The 22,001-nt window shown below is 39.9% G+C and overlaps 1 protein-coding gene across 2 annotated transcripts in view; it reads left to right on the top strand.

The window, feature by feature from the left end:
* SPPL2B (signal peptide peptidase like 2B) overlaps positions 1 to 22,001 on the top strand; it is a 32,713-nt gene that overhangs the window by 1,489 nt on the left and 9,223 nt on the right. Inside the window, exons 1-14 of one of the 2 annotated variants that reach the window (XM_082298012.1) lie at positions 6,167 to 6,256; positions 7,241 to 7,360; positions 9,491 to 9,673; positions 10,901 to 10,990; positions 11,348 to 11,487; positions 12,330 to 12,472; positions 13,312 to 13,408; positions 13,564 to 13,680; positions 15,170 to 15,251; positions 16,050 to 16,124; positions 16,259 to 16,321; positions 17,689 to 17,788; positions 18,754 to 18,831; positions 21,118 to 21,278. In XM_082298012.1, coding sequence (XP_082154138.1) covers positions 7,259 to 7,360; positions 9,491 to 9,673; positions 10,901 to 10,990; positions 11,348 to 11,487; positions 12,330 to 12,472; positions 13,312 to 13,408; positions 13,564 to 13,680; positions 15,170 to 15,251; positions 16,050 to 16,124; positions 16,259 to 16,321; positions 17,689 to 17,788; positions 18,754 to 18,831; positions 21,118 to 21,278 — 1,431 coding nt within the window. In that variant the 5' untranslated portion in view covers positions 6,167 to 6,256; positions 7,241 to 7,258. Of the gene's footprint in view, positions 1 to 6,166; positions 6,257 to 7,240; positions 7,361 to 9,490; positions 9,674 to 10,900; positions 10,991 to 11,347; positions 11,488 to 12,329; positions 12,473 to 13,311; positions 13,409 to 13,563; positions 13,681 to 15,169; positions 15,252 to 16,049; positions 16,125 to 16,258; positions 16,322 to 17,688; positions 17,789 to 18,753; positions 18,832 to 21,117; positions 21,279 to 22,001 lie in introns of those variants that run through there. The other variant, XM_082298011.1, reaches the window with a different exon arrangement.

Here is a 22,001-nt window from a genome sequence, read left to right as displayed (position 1 = left end):
CTTCCGCATCTCTTGTGCTTGCACTTGTTGGGATGATTTTGGGTAGTACACCCTCCTTAGTGTGAGGCAGAGAGGAGTGCTCTGCTGCACTTGTGGTGTTGTGGTACCCCCATGACTGATGGCTGGAGTTACTCTGGGGGGCAGAGCTGACAGCTGTTGTCAGGAGCTGCTGTGTGCCTTTGCTGTGCACCAGCTGTACTCATTATCAATGCCTTACTCTTGCCTTAGTGGTCATGAGCACATACCTTTGTCTCCCTCCTTGAAACAGGATAATAGAAATTTTTTGTTTGTTTGTTTTCCCTGGAGCAAGAGGAGGTAGTGTCCACATTTGCTTCTATGTTCTAATTTAGGGAGAAGGATCAGCTTGGCTACTGAAGCATGGCTCTTCCAAATCTGGGTCCTCATCTGGGAACACTTAAAGAGGGGTGAGATCTTATAGATCCAAGTACAATCTGCACTCAGATCTTGCTTTGGTATTTGAGTTCTCACATTTCTTTAACTTCCCTGGCATTGTTACCTCTCAGTTGTCCTGTAACAGCAGCAGATACACATGAGCCCTTGGCTAGTGACGAACATAGTAACGTGATCTGCAGTGAGTGCGTTGCATCTAGCTTGTCTTCACTATAGCAGCTTTCAGCAGAATATATTGAAGTGATGGATTTGTGCTTTAAATCAGGGCTCATACTCTATGGTATGGGTCCAAAGAATTGAAAAGACTGTCTGAAATTCTGCGTTAAGGTTGTGGCTGACAATTTATTCTCCTAGAATTACTGCATATGAGTATGTAGCTCTCTGCACTGCACAGTGTTTGTTGAATGAGTGTTTTATTTGTGTGCAGCTTTGCTGCCTGCTGTTGCTGGTCTCCAGATGGATCAGTGCAGTTAATGGGGAAGAATGACTCCAGCTCCTGGGAACTCTCACATGGTACCTACTGTAAGAGTAGGATAGCTCATTCGTTCCTTCTTCAAAGAACACAGCTCCCAGTGTCTGTGAAATCCCTCTGAGATTTGGGTGACCAGGTCAGTTAGTAGAGCTACTGGAAGTGGAAAAGGTGTATGGGACATCCAGGTGAGTGTGGGGCCAGAGGCAGGGAGGAGCAAACAAGGCAGACATTAGGTTGGCTCAGTCACACACAGTGAAGTTTCTTGATATATGGGTGAGCTGAATTCTTCATCTCCACCTTCTCCCATCATTTAACTTACAAGTCCCAGTGCTTGCCTCTGAACTACATTAATTCACCTAAATAAACTTGCACAGCAAAAAAACTGGGGAGTACTCTGCTCTTTTATGCATTAATCTGTGGAAGGCCCTGATGAGATTCAGAGCCAACAAGTATGCCCTTCTAATATCACAGACATTAGATTAGCTCGTTTGCCTGTTAAACTCTGCCCTCAGATTTTACATTTCTGTTGTGTGAAAACCTTCTCCAGTTTTGCAGCTTTATAGAAAACACTTCCTTTTGTGTTAATTATACATTATTGTGTGCTTTTTAAGCCATAGGATCAGTAAGAAGCAAGTTTTATAATATACCTTATTGTCACAGCAGCTGTTGTTTTTCTGTGTTTGAAAAAGGCTGGACTCAATACCCAAACACTTGGAAAAGAGCCTTTGGGGTTGTAGGAACATTGTATAGGATCTGCACAGGAAAGGGCATTTTCTCCTGGCTTAATCTAGGATATGAAGTGGTCTCTAGGATTTAAGAATTATCATAAATGTTGCCACCATGCGAGTGCATCAGCAGCACTGCTTTGAACTTTTGTTGTCTCATACCTACTGACATGAATAAAAGCAAAACTGGAAGCATCAAAGTGGATAAGAACAAACTTCTTGTGGCTGTTAACAGATTTCAGAACTATGCTTTGATTCTAAGTGATAATAACTTTGTAAAAATGTCTGTTAATCCACATTATCCACAGATTATATTCTCCACAGAGTTTCTAAAACTCTGTGTTCCCTCTTCTGCTTTTAGCCCTGCTCATATTGCCTTTAATTCATTCCTCTCATGCTTAATTTTTATTTGGCTTTTGGCACACAAATCCACATAGCTTCTAAAATGTTTTGAGCACTTCACATTAGGAACCTTTTACTCCCTTAATATTTCTTTGAAGAACATCCATTAAATAGCTCAGAAAGCAAAATTGTGTGTAACTGTCTCCTGGGTGCCTTTTAGAAATTATTCCTGAGTTCCAGTAATGGTTATCTCCACGGAAATGTAGCAACACACCCTGTACTTACTCTCGTTTTAAAAATGTGTGCCAAATATCTTATAGATGTAAAACTTTTAACTGTACAGCTTGATTGTTTCCCAAATGCATAAAGTTGTTCAATTATGGGAGTTAGCTCCTGCAAAACTGCCTGAAGATTTTGGAGAGAGTTGTACATGTAATACTCAAAACTAAGATACTCCATGTTTGGTTTGCTTATCTAAGCCCAGTCAAACCATGTACAATAAGCAGGGAACATTCTTTTGTTCTTGGCTTTTGTGTGTGACTGTATTTGCATCTCTGCTGCTTCTTACTCTTGGAAGTCAAATTCAAGGTAATAAGTACGAGTTACTCTTCTAAATTACTTGCTTCTGTTGAAAGTAGTTTAGGTGCTATGGTTGGATGCCTGAGATATGAGTTAACAAGTCCACTATGGCAGGGAGTTGGAGTTATTTCCTCACAGCATATGCACAATAGTGTCTCCCTTTCTCCACAGATATCTTGGAAATTTGCACTGTGCTCAAGTGGCTTTAATCTGCTCTGAGCTGATCAGTGTGGCCTCCCATATCAACATGCTTCAGGACAAATGTCATTGGTTCTAGAGGATTTAGTTAACACTAATGTTATAAAAAAGGGAAAAAGTTGCTGCATGAGTTAACACAGACCATTTATATGCAGAAGAGCGAAATATAAAGATCTCTACCTCCTATATATTTTTACAATGATGTTTCTTTACTGCTTTGCTGGCATCTTGCAGCAGAATGCCATCATTGCTTCTGAGCACACTGTGTGTGTTAAAGAGCAATTTTACAATGCGAGTGGTGAAACATGGGCGCAGGTTGTCCAGAGAGGTGATGGGTGCCCCGTCCCTGAAAGCGTTCAAGGCCAGGTTGCACAGGGTTTGGTCTACTTGAAGATTTCCCAGCCCATTGCCAGGGGTTTGGACAAGGTGACCTTTAAAGGTCCCTTCCAACCCAGGCCATTCTGTGATTCTTAAAAGTGTTCCAAAAAACGTATTTTTACCATGAGTGTCTCCTAGGGGTGCATGGTAACTTCTGTGTAGTAGGGTTTGAAATAAAGAGGGAGAAATAAGAGAGATGGATTCTTTTAATGGATTTTTGAACAAGCATGTTAAGGTATGACATTGTTGCTGACTCCAGTCATCTTTAGCATCTTGTTCCTCAGCTGCTGCATGAAGAAACAGAAGTGTAAGGTGTATTTTTAAGAGTGTAACTGCATAATTATCAAATCATTGGTGTGTTTAGGTTATGAATGTTAAACTAGATGTTGACAAATTAGTCTGTCACAACTTCCTAATTAGTAGCAGCAGTGGTTAGGGATATGACGTTATATTTCTCTCCAGAACAAAGTTTCCTCAGTTCCAGTAGGCACAAAGTGATTTCCTTGGGGAAAGCTAAATCAGAGCAATAGAGCAATTAAACATGTCTTCAGTCAATGACTTCAGTTCTGTTGGAGTGCTGGACAGGAGAAAGAGAGAAGGAGGAATGGAAAGGAAGGAGTCGAGTGTGTGGATAGAGAAGAGCATGACACAAAGGGGGATGGTAGAAACATGGCGGGGTGTGGGACTTGTTTGTTTGGTTTGAGGGGATTTTGGTTGGTTGGTTTTGGTCTTTTTCAACTTGCTGCTGGTTGTGAACTGATGGTCTGTCCTTGTCCTGTGTCCTGGGGTCACTAATGAATGACAGTATTCCACCAGAAACCAAATGTGTGACTAGTTCAGATGAGAACCAGATCAATTATTGTACATGTTTTGGATATTGTATGTGTGTTTTTAAACAAACTTCCAAGTGCTAAGTGCTAGTAAGGATTGGGAAGTGTCCTCAATAAAATGGAGAAACTTCCCATTGCAATAGGAAACAAATGCTCTGGGAACACAAAAATGATAATAGGTAGAATCCAGTTACATTAACAATGTTTGTATTCCTAAGGACTGGATTTCCAAATCACTGGGCTGAAATAGTATTTTGAGACAGCTACATTTAATATGTGGTCAGTTTTTTCCTGACTATCTAATAGCTTGTATGAAGCTAGAATACAGATATGCTTTGCATTTGCTCTCAGCATCATCCTTTTATAATCTGTTACCAGACAGCACTACTTGAACATTGAAGTTGCTGTGTAAGAGCACTGTGAGTCTCCAAAGCAGCAACTGAAGATCAGCAAGACTCTTTTTCAAAAAGAAGCATTGATCTGGATTCATATAATTGAATTACATTTAAAAAGTTAGGTTTTGTCCTGCTTTCTGAGCTTTATTTTTAATCTTAATGTATTTTTATCTGAAGCATTAAAATCTTTTTGCAGCAGCTGGTCAGATCATAATCTGAAATTGAATTCTTAATGTGTTGATGTTCAAACCTGACCAGGTGGTCACAGAATGCATATGGAGCAGACTTTGCACTGAGGTGCTGATGTTCAGTATTTTGTATAAAGGAAAGACTTCTTAACTTGGACTTTTTCAATGAGTGGAGATGGTGCCTGACAGTCCTCCCAGGACAGAGCCTGCAATCCCAGTGTTGCTGCCCTGAGGAGCACAGAAGTGTCCTGCAGAACTTGATGGCTCGTTGTTAAAGCGATGCTCTGTGTGCCTTCTCGTTCAGCGAGGACAAGAGCCTCTTGTCAGAGAGAGAAGCATTGCGAGCATTGCCACTTAGAAATGGCCAGGAGGATTTATTTCAGAGTCCTTAGAACAGTAAGAACAGACCCCATTGTGTTTCTTCAACCATTTCCAAGATCAGGCAGGATTTACAATTATTTTGTCTCAGTTAATATGGGAATGAAGTCACCACTAATTAAAGAAAACCACCACTAGTGGTAGGGAAGTTGCACGTACTTCCACTGTTAGTTTGTCTTCCTACTTCCTGGTTCCCTGGTTAAACATCTACTAGGACTTGGGATGCAAGCAGACAACTGTACTTTATTTTGCAGGTTATGTACATGCATACATACATACGTATATATATAGTCTTGTAGGTGATTTTGGTTCAGCTTTTTGGGTGGAAGATGAGGAATATACCTAGTACTCACAAAATTGCGTCACTGTATTCAGGGAAGGGAAGGAGTAGACATTTAAAAGAACAGAGCTCATAATGAAGAATAAGATTTGTGAAAATGTCTGTGTTAAGGAAGCATAAGGAACCACAAGTACCTACTTGTGATGACCAGTCACCCTATGCGAGCCCCCAGATCTTTCAGTTTTGCTGAGAAATGGCCTGGTACAATCTGACATAACCAAAATAACAAGGAGATTACTGTGTTTGCTGTGTGGTTTTGGGGTTTTTTTGCAGGGATGAGAAGCTGCAAATATTTGTGTTAAAATCAGCGCATCTTGCAGTTAGATGTAGTGTGAGCAGTTCACTGAACAAGCAGGTTACATACTGTGTACCACAACTGACATGTCTAAAACTGGTAGATTTGCTGCATGTTACTGCATGTTACTATGTTTATTTTTGCTGTAGTCCTTGTTCTCTTTCTCCATGTTACTGCAGGATCTGGGTTCTGTTATCTCAGTTTCCAGGAGTTCTTCAGGAGAATTCTAACATGTACATGATGCAAACAATAGCTAATCTCCTTATAAAAATGAACATGACATTCTGTGGGTATGGAATATCTCTGTTAATCATCTGCCTGGTTGTGACCCCTTCCAACCTCTTGAGCATCTATTCAGTGGGTGAGCAGAGTGAGAAACAGAGAAGGCCTTGACACTCTGCACACTGTTCAGCAATAGCTAAAACATTAGTTTGTTGTCAGCGTTGTTTTGGGCACAAATCTAAAACACTGCACCATACCAGCTGCAATGAAGAAAATTAACTCCATCCCAGCCAGACCCAGGACAGGCCTTTAATTATAAATCTTAGATTTGTAATCTTCACTATGTATATTGCTGCAGATGTTGGAGTTTTGACAACAGTAATGGCTGGTCATTGAAGCAGTGATGAGTAAATGCAGTAGGTAGACTTGGGAGTCAACATGCGCTACCTAGGACAGAAGAAGAGCTGCTGCTGCTGTGGGGTCTTGCCACATCTTCAGCAAAGGTATCCAGGGTTGAGTTTTGGAGTGATGTGAATCTGGATTTGATCGTTATTTCAGGCTGTATGTTCAGGAGTTGGTGTCTTATTCACAGAATCATGGAATGATTTGACTGGGAAGGGACCTTAGAGATCATTTAGTTCCAGGCCCATGACATGGGGTGGGCTAGGCCAGGCTGTTCAAAGCCCCATCCAACCTGGCCTTGAACACTTCCAGGCATCCAGGGGCAGTCCACTGCTCTGGTCAACCTGTGCCAGGGCCTGCCCACCCTCCCAACCAAGAATTCCTTCCCAAGATCCCATCCAGCCCTGTCCTCTGGCACTGGGAAGCCATTCCCTGTGTCCTGTCCCTCCATGCCTTGTCCCCAGTCCCTCTGCAGCTCTCCTGGAGCCCCTTTAGGCCCTGCAAGGGGCTCGGAGCTCTCCCTGGAGCCTTCTCCTCTCCAGGTGAGCACCCCCAGCTCTCCCAGCCTGGCTCCAGAGCAGAGGGGCTCCAGCTCTCAGAGCAGCTCTGTGGCCTCCCCTGGAGTCGCTCCAGCAGTTCCACGTGCTCCTGATGTTGGGAGCCCCAGAGTTGAACACAGTACTCAAAGTCTCATATCTGCATAGTTCTGCATTAGTCCAGCTTCTTTCCCTTGCTCTGGTTATATACATATGTACACCAGTCTAGTCTGTGTTGTTTGAGGTTTACTTTTTGGTTTTTCGGGCTTTTTTTCTTTTCTTTAAACACATCCAGTGTGGTTTCATTTGATTCTTTTACCAGTTGTGGTGTAGGAGGGAATCTGCCTAATGTATCTGAAGTCTTTCTTTGAAGCATGATGGAAATAATAACAAATTCCACTGTACTCCCTGCACAGATATAGAAACTTTGTAGACTCTCTTGTTTTTCTTTAAAAATACAAAGCAGGCCAGTCAACAGCAAGTTACTCTCATCACTTCTGATATTTTATGTAACCTAAAATTCTTGTGAAATTTTTGTTACATTTTCAGGTTTACTGTGAGTATGGGATGGTACATGTCCTTTCAGAGAAGGGGAGCAGCAAAGGAAAAGACTACTGTATTCTCTTCAACTCTCAGTGGGCCCATTTGCCACATGATCTGGGTAAAGCTGTAAGTACCTAGCTAACCAATGACAAAAGAATGTATAAAAATGCCTTTGTTACAAGGAAAACTTCTATTTTCTTACTTAGATTAGCAGAATTTGAAGCAACTGCTTTGTTTGCTCTGCTTAGAAAATATTTTATCTGTTAAGATCACTCTAGGCAGTGCTAGGATGGCAATATTAATTTTCAGACATTGTGCAGAGGTAATGACTGTTGCTGGTTCAAAACAAAAATCTTCCTTTTCAGTGATGTGATCAATGAAATTAAAATGGCACATACCTGGGCTTGCAAAGGAGTTTTTGTACATCAGCACAATACAAGAAGATACCACATGGCTTCTCTTAATATGCTGAACTGTGGCCTTTAGTGTTTTCTCAGTGTCATGTGTAAGATTAAGTAGTCATAAACTGTGTCAAGCTTTTGCTGCATTATCTAAAGCTGTATGAGCTGAAAATTGAGTAAACTCTCCACTCTTTTCTGTGAGAAAAAGTTACTGTCACTGAATGATGAAATCAGCAAATGCACTTTGAATGAGCTACTTTGAAGATGTAGTTGACTGATACTTGGTTTATTTTATTCAGCCAGTTGAGTGCCCCACAGAATTAACAGAGTTCCTTACCAATGTATGGGCAAGTCTCAGTTACTTCTGGTGGGTTTATCACAACTGTAGATTAGTCCCTAGATTCATCAGTAGTTGCCTCTGCCTTGTATAGACTCAGCTGATAAACTCTTGCATTTGCCCTGACTGTGTAATGTGAATCAGCACATGCATGACTGACTGTAGTATTTATGAGAGTTGGGGACTGTACTGTAGACATCTTGTTTAAATCAGTCTCATAAAAATTCACTAGAGTCATATCTCATAGCTCAGCTCTGCAGGAGCCAATATAGTCTGGAATAGCTTGCACAGACACTTGGGTAGTGTATGCTGTATCCCTTGCCTATCCCTGTCTCCTTCCTTGGTTCTTTCCTGCTTTTCCCTTCTGTCACATTCTTGCTCCTCCTCCTTCAGCACTCCAGCAGTACGGTTCATTAACTGAGGGATGCAGTACACCTCTCTGAGCTCACTCTGCATTTGTGTTGTGCTCTGATAGAGGGATAAGCTGACCTGAAACCTGGACAACCAGGAAGCGTGGGTGGGAGCATTTCACTGTCACTAGAGGTCAGGTTGGAGACAGCAGTTTTTTGAATAAGGTTGAAGCTACTGACAGCCTGACACTTCCCTTTCCCTCCTAAAACAGTCGAGTCTGTTACACAGGTACGGTATATCGTGTACCTGTGGATTTCTAATACAAACTGTTCCGTGTGTCATTTTTTCAGGTTAAAACTTTACTTTGACTCTTCTCAAACCTAACAGCTCACCTCAGCAGGGGCTGAGACTTGCTTCTCTTAGCACAGCTTGGTTGTTTGGTAGATAATTGCAGTTTTCAGGTAACTTGCAAATAGAACTGGGCAGAGATACTGGTGGTTGTTTAGATATTGCAAGGATCAATTTGTGCCAGTGTTATTTCTAAGACCTTGAAGTGTCTTTGGGATGTTCCTGTTGAAACACACCAGATTAGATGTCTTTGGGTCTGAGGAGAGCCAAAACTAAGGAATTTGGGCTTGCAACATCTCTGGATCACAAGTGGTGAGAGAAGTAGCTTAGAATCCAGTATTCAAGTACTTGGGATGCAGAATCTCAGCTCACTGGACACAGTAGGTTTCAACATGGAAGTTTATTGCCTATGCTTTTGTACTTTTCCCCAGCCTGTGTTTTGGTTTCTAGCTGTTCATACCCTCCATCATCCCAGCCTGCCACTCTGTCACCCCAAAAAAGATAAAACTTTGCTGTACTCCTTCCACATCCTGGCTGTGTGCATCAAAACAGCAATGATGTTGAAGAAAATAAATGCAAGTGGAGGTTGTATCCCAAATTTTATTACCAGCAGAATTCTGTACAATAAGGTGAAGCAAGGCAGGACCCTACATAATAGAGAAGGCATCACTGTTTCAGCTTTCGTGTTGCTCTGAGAATACTCTACCACTCCAGTACTGGAAAGTTTTAAATCACTCTTTTGAGACTCTGGCTTCTGCTCTTGACTTCTTCTATCATTTTATGTTATATATATGTATTTAACTAATTTCTTTTTTTCAGTCACTCTTGCAACTGCAGGATCAGACAGCATCTGTTTTGTGTTCTCCTTCTGACGTACCTGATGGAGGATTTAATAATCAAATCCCCATGGTGATGCGAGGAAATTGCACCTTCTATGAGAAAGTGAGGCTTGCTCAGATAAATGGGGCTCGTGGGCTGCTGATTGTTAGTAGAGAGAGACTGGTAAGTTGCTTTTTATCTTTCTGTGCTGCTGGTACTCCTCTGATGCCAGATATTGTCTTGTCTTTGAGTGCTGGGGTGACGTTATGAAGCCGCTTTATTCCTTGCCCACCCTCTCAGTGCCCGAGGACGCTGTGCCTTTAGGCTGCACCCAGGGCCGGAGCCACGGGCCGAGTGCAGGGTGCTTCAACGGGGGCCCAAGGGCTCGGGGGTCTGGGCAGGGCTGCTTTTCTGGGTTTCCTGTGTGTTCCAGCTAGCTGGGAAAACGTTCTGTTGGGGTTTTTTTCGTGTTCTTTTTTCCCTTTCCTTCCCCTTGCCTCACTGCCTCCCTTCCCTCCTCGCCGGTCCGGGCAGCCTGCGGGGGCGGCCCCGGCTGCTCCGAGCCCTCGTGTCTGTTCCCTCTCCGGGAATTTGCTGTATTTTGAGGGGCTTTTTTTATCCTGTTCTACCCTGGGGTTTTGTTCATATATTAAGAAACTGTTTGGTTTGGTTTTCCCACTTTCACTCCTTGTGACCCATTTGTCTTAATGACCAGGAAAAGGGGAGGAACACTCATTCCGGAGTGTTTCCTCCTGAAGTTTTGTCTCAAAAATGGAGACACTTCGGTGCACATTGCTAGTATTTGATGTTCCTCTTTAAAAGAGTGCGTGTGTGTTCCTGCGTGTACATACATTGCATGGTTATGTGTGGATCCGAAGGAAGAATGAATGAAACAAGAGGCACTCATTTAAGTACAAAGTCTGCACAGAGCTCATGTGACACTCAAGTTAAGGGCTCAGAATTACCCTTATTCCAAATGAAATACTGGAGTCAAAGGATGAGGTTGGTTTGTGACTCCATCATACTACCACACTGAATCTAGTGCTCTAGATTCAGCTGGAGCATCAATGGCATGTATTTTGTAAAATTAGTAGTTTTGAAAATAAAATCAGTAGGTTTGAGCCCTGGTAAATACTAGAGGCACACATCAGTCATAAAACTGTGACCCTAATAAGCAAAAGATACTGCTTGAAATTTGGTTGCTACATTTTACTGTTACAGTCTTACATTACTTTTGTTTTACTGGGAACAGGCATGTATTTTGACTTTTGAGTGTTTGCTGTCATTAAGTTCCCTTCTAGGATATTTTTCAAATTAGCAGGAACAGAACTTGCACCTTTAACCCTTTCGAAGGAGTAGAAGTATTTGCAGAAATAAATATATTCTTACCTGGTCTGAACTGTCTTTCAGGTTCCTCCTGGAGGTAATAGGAGTCAGTATGAAGAGATTGATATTCCTGTGGCTCTGCTTAGCTATACTGATATGTTAGATATTGGCAAGGTAAACTCGATACTAAAAGCTCTCATTTATATTATCTCATGTAAATGAGTCACTGCTCAACAGTATTAAGTCCACCTTAAGAGCTTTGAATATGTAGAGTGTACTCATGAAGATTGCATTATTGTGTTTTGGGAAAAGAAAATCAAATCTCTTGGGAGGTTATTTCTCATCTTTGGAATAAAATCAAAATACAGCCTGGTGCTGGGAATTAATGTTACTAATAGAAGAGCCAGTAGATGGCTCTTAAGTGTTTATAATAAAGCCTGATTCTGAGGTTGCTTAGTGAAAATTAAATAAGTGAACCTTTGCTAAGGTGGCTTTTTGGATGTCCTTCATAACTTTAATTTACCTCCACAGAGTTTTGGCAGCTCAGTGAAAGGAGCAATGTACGCACCAAATGAGCCTGTGCTGGACTACAACATGGTGATTATTTTTGTCATGGCTGTGGGGACTGTTGCAATTGGAGGCTACTGGGCAGGAAGCAGAGATGTGAAAAAGTGAGTAATTGAATGAAGTATAGCAGTTTTCCTGTATTTTTCACAGAAAAAAAAGTAGATGGTGTTTAAGTAAGGATCACCTGGCAGCTCTGCTAGTGAGGTTAGGAGACTGTAGCCAGAATGGAAAAATGCTGATGTGATGTTTGAAAGGCCCTGAGCCTTGCATTGGTTTGGTCACTGTAGGAAATCATTAGAGTATAAATAGCATGTAGAGCATTTTAGTATTTTGCCATGTCAAAAGACAAAACATTTGAAAAGCTCAGAAGGAAAATTATTAAGAAATAGGCTTCCTGTTTGGGCTTTTGCAAAAATTCACCACAAAAATACTTTGTAAAAAAATAACAAAATTTGCTTTTACTGGTATAGGGCAAACCAAATTGATCGGATGGCTAACATATGCTGTGTTTGTTATCAATTTTTCAATGAAATTTTATATTACTTTTTGCCAGCAACTGGGGTTGGGAGAAGGAGGTCATTGTGCCACACTTATTTCTAACATTTATTTTGTATACACAACCTGATTTAGGAATTTCTTCTGAAGCCAGCAAATTATTCTGTGTCAGCAAATTATTCTAGTTTTCAGGATTCAGTTGAGTTTTTAGTAAATGAAATAGTGCTCTAGATAAGTTAATGCAGCAGTTACTGGTTTATGCATTGTGTTATAGCTGATGTTCATGCATCCATGGAAAATGTGGTGTTCCACTGACTTGAGTGGGAATCAAAGCAGGCATTGGTGTTGTGACATGTTTTCAACCCCTTGTGTTTTTCCCTGAAGATTCTAGTCTCCTTGTGTATCTTGTTGCAGAAGGAATGAACTGATGGTAGCCATGTTACTCTTTCAGGAGGTACATGAAGCACAAGCGTGATGATGGAGCAGAGAAACACGATGATGAGACAGTGGATGTGACTCCCATAATGATCTGTGTGTTTGTAGTGATGTGCTGCTCAATGCTCGTCCTCCTTTATTTCTTCTATGACCACTTAGGTACTCTTAAGGTTGTATTTATATTAATACATCTTCAATATCACAAGGCTGCCATCATTTAAAGAACATTTTATTTTGAAAATAATAATCAAACATCTCTCTTCTGTCATGTGTCTTCATCACAATATGATTTAAAATACTGTAAGAAAGCTCACTGAGTAGATTTCTAATCCTTCTTTTGTGAGGTTGGTCGTAAAGCTTCTTGCAAACATTAAAGCCTGTTAAGTAGATACAGACTTAGTATCTTCCACTTTTTATTTTTGTTAAAGGTGTTCTCAGACCTATTCTTTCCTCTCTATTATTGTTCAATTTGAAGTCAAGATCAAGGATCAATTTTTTTATCTTTATAAAGATGATTTTCTATTGATCACTCATCAGATTGACAAAAGACGTGAGAGCCTAATGCACTGGAACTTCCATCTTTACATTTCTGAGGAAGTAGTGAAACATACATCCCATCTATATTAATTCATTTTGCTACTTAGTGATTTTAATGTTCCCTTATAATGCTCCTGTATACTCAAAAAGAGAAGATAAATGCTTCACCATAGGTTGCCTTTGAAGCTTATGACTTACTTTAAGAAGATTAGGATAGGCGTTTTGATTTGTTGAAGTAGGTATTGCATAAAGTATGCCTGATTAAAGGAACTAGAATTAGATACTTAAAGAGCATGAATCTAATCAATCATTTGAAGTCTCTGAATTTACCTTTCACTGTTGAAATGTAAGCCTTATTTCTCATTTAGTCTTATTGGCTGTCTGTTCTTTATTCAGCCAGGATACAAAAAAAAGCATCTCTTGCCTTATCCTACTTGGACTTAATACTCTTTTTCCCTCAGTCTATGTTATAATAGGAATATTCTGCCTGGCTGCCTCGATTGGTCTTTACAGTTGTCTGTCTCCCTTTGTAAGAAGATTCCCCTTGGGAAAGTGTAGGTATGTGGCAACTTTCAAAATTTTAATTGGGAAACTTAGGTTTTTATACTGTTGGGTAGGAGTGGGGTTTAAAAAGTGGCTTCATGCTTCAAAATGTGATAAAGGAAGAAGGTATCTACATAGACAACTGTAGCTTTGGTGTGTTTCTTTTTCAGAATCCCAGACAACACCTTGCCTTACTTTCACAAGCGTCCCCAGGTCCGGATGTTGCTCTTGGCAGTATTTTGTATCTCTGTCAGCGTAGTCTGGGGAATCTTCAGAAATGAAGATCAGTAAGTGTATATTTTAGTTTCTGTGCTAAAAACTGTAATATGCTTTATAGTGTAAGTAACTGACATCCATAGAAGTCTACATGTATCCAGAATTTAGGAATGACAGGGAAAAAAGTAGAGACACACAGAAATTCATAGTTGTTCCTTATGTACTTCATCTTTTTCTTGTTCATTTAAATTACAGAAAACTGTCTCTTGTTAAGCTTGAATTTCTCTGAGTCCCAGTCAGTATTCTGATCTCTTTGACTTAAGGCAGCTTTTCAGAAGTGATATGGAAAGTTGGACACAAGTTGTCTAACTTACTTCTTCATGAGAATAAGAACTGGTAAGATTGTCAGATCTTTAGTTTCTCTCAACTCTCATGTATGAGTCAGTAATTCTCTACACCCAGTGTTGCTGTGGTACCTAATTGTAGCATGTTCTTACCACTTTTGTTAGAGGTGGATCTTTCATGGAGTGTTGTGTTTTGGCTTTTGTTTGGGGTTTTTTACCTCTTACCTCACTCCCAGATATTTCAATTTCCCCATGTGTACAGGATGTGTTCATCTTCTTGGTTCCTCTATCAGGGGCTCAGTATTGGAACTGAAATGCTGGCTTGTGTTTCTGATGATGATACCAGAGATGTCTGACTCGTGCTTTGAATGCGTGTTACTGCTTTTGTGGGGTCTGTGTTCCGTGTGGATCATTCAATGACAGAACTCAAATCCAGGAATCAACTTTGAAACACCTTTTAGAAAGATAAGTGTCAGACTGAGTAGTACAGAATATAATACAGTATAGAGATGTTCCAATCTGCAATGTGTAGGACTAGGAAATCCATTTTCTGCCTCAGAGCTGGAGTGAGCCTCAGTGTCTCCTGCACAAAGCTCCACCAGCAACTGCACAGGTATTGTTCCCACAGCATCATCTCTCATTGCACCTAGACCCTAGCAATTTTTGGGAAACCTTAGTGTTGTTTGTCTCAGATCCTACTTCTCTTTGACCCTAGCAGTTGAGAGTAAAGCAAAGAGCACTTCTATACTCCACTTGCAAAACACAACTGAAAAACAGGCCCAGCTGTAAATTTGCCTCAGCACACGAGGGTGCACACCTGTATGCAGGACAGAGGATCCCAGCACTTCCTGTTTTGGTATCCACTGACCTCATTCAGCCAGTTTTCAGTCTACCTCACTGCTCATTCAGCTTGTACTTCGTCAGGTTCTCTGTGAGGGTTTTATGGAAGATTGCCAGTGGAAAGCCTTACTGAAGTCTAGATCGACACTATTGCACTGTTCTTCCCTCATCTCCCAGGCACTTCTTTGTGCAAGGTTATCAGGTTGATGAAGAACAACTTCCAATTTGCAAATTCATGCTGACAACAATGTCAATTTCAAGCAAGTACTTTGAATAAAGGGGTTTTTTTTTGTCCCAAGCAGGTCCTTAGTGAGGACAAGGCTTGGTCTCCTTTTCCTGCTGTTTCCTGCAAAAATGTTACTCTCCTCTTTTTAAGGTGGGCCTGGGTTCTGCAAGATGCTTTAGGAATTGCTTTCTGTCTTTACATGTTGAAAACAATTCGCCTGCCTACATTTAAGGTATGAAAGTTAAACAGGTGTAAAGAGAAGATGTTTGCATGTATGTGTTTGAACAGAGGAGTCATAATAGAGTATATTGCCTTGGAAATGCACTTCTATTCATATGTAGTGTGGAAAAAAGGGATGCAATGAATATAATGTAGACCAATAAATGTCATGTGATTGTTCTGTAGGTTCTGTAGAGTGTTGACTAATAAATCACACACCAGCCATTTATTTATGGGTTTGATGTTTGGGTTTTTTGATAGGGGTTTTTTGTTTGTTTTTGTTTTGATTGGTTTGGGTTTGTTTGTTTAAAATTGACATACGACTAATGCATCAGTATAATGTTTTTTTCAAATCTTTCTGAACTCAGTCAGTATCCTAAGACAAAAATCTGTATTAGTCATTTAGTTGCCCCTTAAGCAGCCCTTCAAACTCCTGTTTCAAATTATCTTCACTTATAAGTTTGTATAGACTGACAGGATATGGGTGTATAGTGTTTCAGGCTATGCCTGGCATCCTCCAGTGCAGAGCTTCTTCGTATTTCTCAGCAAACTGAATTCGCACCATTTCCAGATTTTACATGATAAAGAATTTTGGGCACTAACATGTAACTTGGTGTTTAATAATTACTTTCTTTTATATGATGAATGCAAGACCCTATTCCTTGATCTGAAATATTTAGGAATTAGGAAAAATACATGGATGACTTGTTTTAGTCTTTATTAGATTTTTCTTTCACCTTCTAATTACTGATTCTTTGCTGTTTGCTAATGCATAGCGTGTAAATACCAAATATCTTGTCTCTTCCTTCAGGGTTGTACCCTACTCCTCCTGGTTCTTTTTGTGTATGATGTATTCTTTGTATTTATCACACCTTTTCTAACAAAGGTAAGTAAAGTGCTTCTCTATTGCCTTCTGCCCACAGAACAAAGTGTAATGGCTTGTTTCTGTGTGTGTTCCTAAATGATCCCAGAGCTGCTGAGTGAAGTGTTAATTTACAATTTTCCTGGTTTTTTCTTTAGACTGGGGAGAGTATAATGGTGGAGGTGGCTGCAGGCCCATCTGATTCTGCCACTCATGAAAAGGTACTGCATGTAGTCTGAAAATCTGGCACTAACTTTCAACTATTACAATTTTAACTTCTCTAAAATTCAAGACCTCAAAGCTGAAATAGAGATGCCAGTCTGAAAAGAACTTAATGTGGGAATAAGTGCTCCTGAATGTTTATTCTGGAGGGGCAAAGCAGACTTGTAGTGGTTCATCACACCAGCTTTGGTTTTCCTTTATCTTTTTTTGACAGGGTTTCAATATAAGAAAGCTGCTTAGTTCAGCTTCACAAAAACATGACCACATCTGTGAATATTAACTTAACAGCTAATTAAACATAAGCATCTTTTCCTAAAGAGATAAAACATATAATCAGTCTGTCTCTTCCTTCTCCTTCCCTTCTATGATATTTGCTTTATGAAAAGCTGAGGCTGTAGTTAAAGGAGAGAAACACAAATGGGAGACAGAAGAAAACAGAAGTCAGTGTTCAGTGGGTTTGCACCGTTGGACAGCAGCCAATTGCATGAACACCTTACAAGATGTGGCTGACTCAGGGAGGAAAGTATGTGAGATGTAGGAGACAGATACAGTGAGCAAAACAAAAAAACTAATCTGTAGGAAAACCTGGTTTTGTTAATTTAAGGAATAATTGGATCCATTTCAGTAATGAATGTAATAGTGTCACGTGGGAAAATAGCAAAGAAAATTGTTGTTTGTAGGACATGGATCAATCCATACAGTCTGTACTAATTTCTTTGACTTCTTTTGTTTTTCTCTCCTGTACCCCTTTAGTACCCCTTTGGATTCAACTTTATGCACAGAATGAATTGTATAAAACAGTAATGAAAGTATAAGTAGATAAAATTATTTTGGCAGTAATATAAGAAAAGAAAAAAGAAAATAAAGTTTCTTTAATGTACTATAATAAAGAGAGTACAGGTTTGCAGTGGACTGTGGCATACTGTGCCTCAACATTGCAAATTGTGTAATAAATAGGAACACTAGGGGCAGGGAAGAGTCTTTAAAGTGATTTGAAAAATGACTTTTTAAAATTATTCATGTCTTGCTCTTTTGAAACTTTTATTACACCCAGGTGAATGAACTGTATAAATTGTTATTTCTTATGCACGTAGCAGCTTACCTATATTTCTTACATACTGCAGTTAAAGCAGAGTTGATACCTGATTGTATGTGAGCACTTGGAAATTCACATAGTATTTAGAAAGTATTTCATCGCTCCCATCTTAAATGCATTCTGTTAGTTATCAGTAATATTGTATGTAATTAATGTATAAAAAGATACATTTTCTGTATTTGAAACCTTCAGTTTGAGTGCAACAGGAACAAATTCTGGTAGGTAGTGTCACTATGCCTTTCATCAGACATGTGTCTCTCTCATTCCAAGCTCCCAATGGTCCTGAAGGTTCCACGACTGAATTCCTCACCATTGGCTCTGTGTGACAGGCCTTTTTCTCTCCTAGGATTTGGAGACATTTTAGTTCCAGGTATTGTTTAGCATGTTAAGAATTTTACTTGTTGCATTGTCATATTAGTTTATTCCTCTTGTATTTTTGCTTCAAGTGGTAGGTTTGATTAGACTACTATAAACATGATAAATTTTTAAGTATAGGGTTTTTTTTGTGCACTATTCACCTTTTCAACAAGAAAAATGCATGTTAATCTTACGGTGCAGTTTCACATGCAGTGATGTCAAGAAATGTAGAGAAATTGCAGGAGTTGATTTAGCAACTGATTTTATACTATAAAGCATCTTTAATAGTGTGGTGATAGAGGAAATTATTTGTCCATTTGCACATGGTTTAAGTACAGATGCCTAACCACTCAAAACTTCCTGATTTTGTTAGTCACACTACATCCAGTATGTCTATCACACCTTCTCTCAAATTTGATTTTAGATAGTATGTAGAAGTATCCCTGGCATCACTGCAGGTGAAATATTATGCGCCTTCTGGCTTTCAGATTTCTTCGGAGAAATAATTTGTTTTACTTTCTTGTATTTTGGGAAATATGAACCCTGTCATCCCCATTAGTGTCCCCTCCTCCCCCAATCCTGCAACAAGCATAGTCATTAACCATAAAATTATACTGTCTTCAATAGCAGCTTGAAGGGCTGAACTTACTCTTGCTCTTGTTGTGAACACTGTATTTTCAAAAATGGTTAGTAGGGATGGGATGACATTTTTATCTGTGATCTGCATATTTGTAGCTGTTTATTTTACTTTTGGAGTGCTTCTGATATATAGGGCTTGTGCCATCAGATAACTGGTTTGTAAGTTGTGCAGCCTCCTGGATGTGTTGTCATGGTGTTTAAACACAGGGTGCCAAGGGAGTTTTGGGGGGTGGGGGAAGAAAAATTCTTGAAAGTTCCAGCTGGTTTGATGGTTTTGTTTTTATGATGTAGTGCATGACTAGGTTGAAAGCATATTGTAACTGTTCTTTCCTTTCCTAGGCTTACTGGTAGCCTATTGCCATAGGTTTGATATTCAGGTGCAGTCATCCAGAGTCTATTTTGTAGCCTGCACGATAGGTACGTACCACAGTGCCACCTGAACACAAGACCTACGGGAGTGGCTCCCTCTAAAAGTGTGTCATCAGTCTTACATGGCATAGTTTGGGGGTTTTATCCTGTTTCTCCTTTTATTATCGAACAGAAATATTTAGCAAAGTGCTTTCAAGGCTAGATCTTCCATCACCAAACTAGCTGATGTTGCTTTTCTGAGCTGTCTTGTCTACCTTACGTAAGGGGAGCTCCTTGTTGCCATGGCTGCCAAGGGTCTCACTCTTGTAGTTACACTATCTTTACATGTGCTCAGCTACTCATTCTGGTTTCTTGATTCATGAAGCTTTGAATTTATTGTGCATGAGAATTCAGGTTCAGGGATATCATCCTTTGACTTTGTTCTTAACTTCTTGTGTAGTCTGAAAATCCATGACCTATGATGCAGGGAATTTTATTACGATGACTATAACACCTCTAGATAAGTCTTCTTCTTTAGTTTTTAAAATCTACAGAGTTACATGCCATGAACTTAAATACTGCTGAGGAATAGGATCTGACAGATTCCTGTTGTCTTTCTTACAGTGTACTCCTGCTAGCAAAGATTTCCAATGCTTGCAGTAAATTTCATGAGAAATTTTCATGATCAACTTCTTTAGAAATTCTTTTGAAAAAATATGTAGGTTCATGGACACTTCTAGCAGGGGTAGAGAGATGCTTTTATTTCAATGTTCCAAATAATTTTCTCTCATATGTACTTAAACAAAATTGTTGTCTTATCTGGTACTTTCAAAATGTGTTTGCAGAAGTAGGAAAATGTTGTATTGATAAAGAGTCAGCAGTGTGCTTTTGCAGCACAGAGAATGAGCCACGTACAGGGCTGAGTTAGCAAGATGGAGTCAGCAGTTATGAGAGGAGTGATTATTCCTCTCAATTTGTCACTTAAGACTGAGTCTTAAGCTGGATCCCTGGTGCCAGACAGACATTGACATACTGGAGTAAATCTGGTGGAGACCATCAGGATGGCAGAGGGCTGGCGTACAGGGTTGTAAAAGAAGAGAAGGCAAAGAGGAGATTCTGTTGCTGTCCACAGCTACCTAATGGGAGACTGCAGAGAGGACAGAGAGACTTTTCTTACAGGTGTGCACATAAGATGTGAGGCAATGGACTTAAATCACGATAAGAAACAATAAGAAATATTTTAACTAGATATAAGGAACTCTCAGTAATAACAGAATATGCCCCCCAAAAAAATACTTTCAAGAACTGTAAAGAGTTACTTATTATTCTAATCACAGCCCTCTGAGATCATCAAGTCCAGCTGTTAACCCAGCACTGCCAAGCCCACAACTAACCATGTCCCCAGATGCCACATCCACACATCTTTTAAATCCCTGCAGGAATAGGGACTCCAGCATTGCTCTGGGCAGCTGTGCCAGGACTGGAAAACCCTTTTGGGGAGGAAGCTCTGCCTAGTATCCAGTCTAAACCTCCCCTGGCAGAACTTGAGGCCATTTCCTCTCGTCCTGTCCCTTGTTCCCTGGGAGCCCACCTGGCTCCACCCTCCTGTCAGGGAGTTGTGGAGAGCAAGAAGGTCCCCCCAGAGCCTCCTTTTCTCCAGGCTGAGCCCCCCCAGCTCCCTCAGCTACTTCTCTCAGCCTGGTGCTCCAGCACTTTCCCCAGCTCCGTTCCCTTCTCTTGGACACACTCCAGCCCCTCAATGTCTTTCTTCACCTTCTGAAGAAAAATCAGTTGGATTAACTTCATTGTCTTGAAAATGTAATTGAAAATAATTACATTATGAATCCAAGCTGCTTCTGTTCTACTAAATAAATTTTTCCACATTTATGTAGAAATAGAAAATAATAAAAACATGTAACCTAGAGCAGGCTGGCTTTTTTTTTTTCTTTTTTAGCTGTGTGGCAGGATAGTAAGAAACAGCCAAAGCCGACCCAAACAAGAAGCACATTATAATGGTCAAAATATTTGTCTGTATCTGCTGAATTCATAAATATAATATGAGGCACAATATTTCATATACTTATTTTGCTTCAGGTAATTATTTAATTGCACGGTATGGACTAGGCCAATCACACTACTTTCACATGTTACTATCAATAGAAAAACTGTAGTATTCCAAGTTTACATGACGTAAATAATGCTTCTCTCTAAACAGGACTGAAAAGCTTCTGGAGATGTTTTACATATTACTTGAAAAATGTTCCAATGAGAATGTTCCTTTAGCTAATTATTTAGTTGTGCTTGAGCAAAGCTGTATCTGAGTAACTGGTTTTTGCTGGGTTTGTTTTCTTCCAGCATATGGCATAGGCCTTCTTGTGACCTTTGTTGCCTTGGCACTGATGCAGATGGGCCAGCCTGCTCTCCTCTACCTGGTGCCCTGTACTCTCCTCACCAGCTTCGCAGTGGCCCTTTGGAGAAGGGAGCTTGCCATGTTCTGGACGGGCAGCGGCTTTGCGGTGAATACCAGTTTGATATGAGTGTCTTCAGGAAATGCTAATGTTATAAAAACCTAACTAGAATTAAAGTTGAGTAAAATATTGCAGTATTATCACACAAACACAAAGATTTTGGTTTTGCTTGATTGTTTGCTTTTTTACATACCTTTTTTTGCCTCAGTAAGGTTTTCTGGTTTTTGCAGTGTTTATGGCCACTTAAATCAGACTAGTGAAAAGTAAAGTAGACCTCATCTATCCTTGATTCTGCCAAAATGTTACTTGTTTGATCTCTCTTGGAAGTATCAGTAGTAGTAAAAACTTACAATATTATATAAAATGTGGAGTTTAGTACTATATAAAATATACCCTTAAAATATTTTCTTCATATTTTTTCATAGCTTTCTGTTTATGAAGGTGGAAATGTAGTTCAGTATAGTAAATTATCACTTTGTTTCAGTGTGCTGAAAGTGAAATTAACTTGTTTCAAAAAGGAATAATTTCTATCATGGTGCATGATTTTAGTTTTTGAATACTTACTAGAAGGCCAAATCTATCAAGCTAGAGGTAGCCCCAGGAAGTTCTATTTTATTATTGAACTATTTGTGATAACCTTCACAAGCTTCCACTAGAGAAATTAATTTAATTGTTAGATAAATATTTGAGATCATCTGAAATATTATGTAAAAGTTGCCAGTTCTTGTACACTGATAGTAAAGGTGGGCAGAACTGGACAGTGGCCAAGGA

This window comes from Coloeus monedula, assembly GCF_965178545.1.
Source record: "Coloeus monedula genome assembly, chromosome: 27".
Classification (NCBI taxonomy): Eukaryota; Metazoa; Chordata; class Aves; order Passeriformes; family Corvidae; genus Coloeus; species Coloeus monedula.
This window is presented reverse-complemented; position numbering and strand designations above follow the sequence as displayed.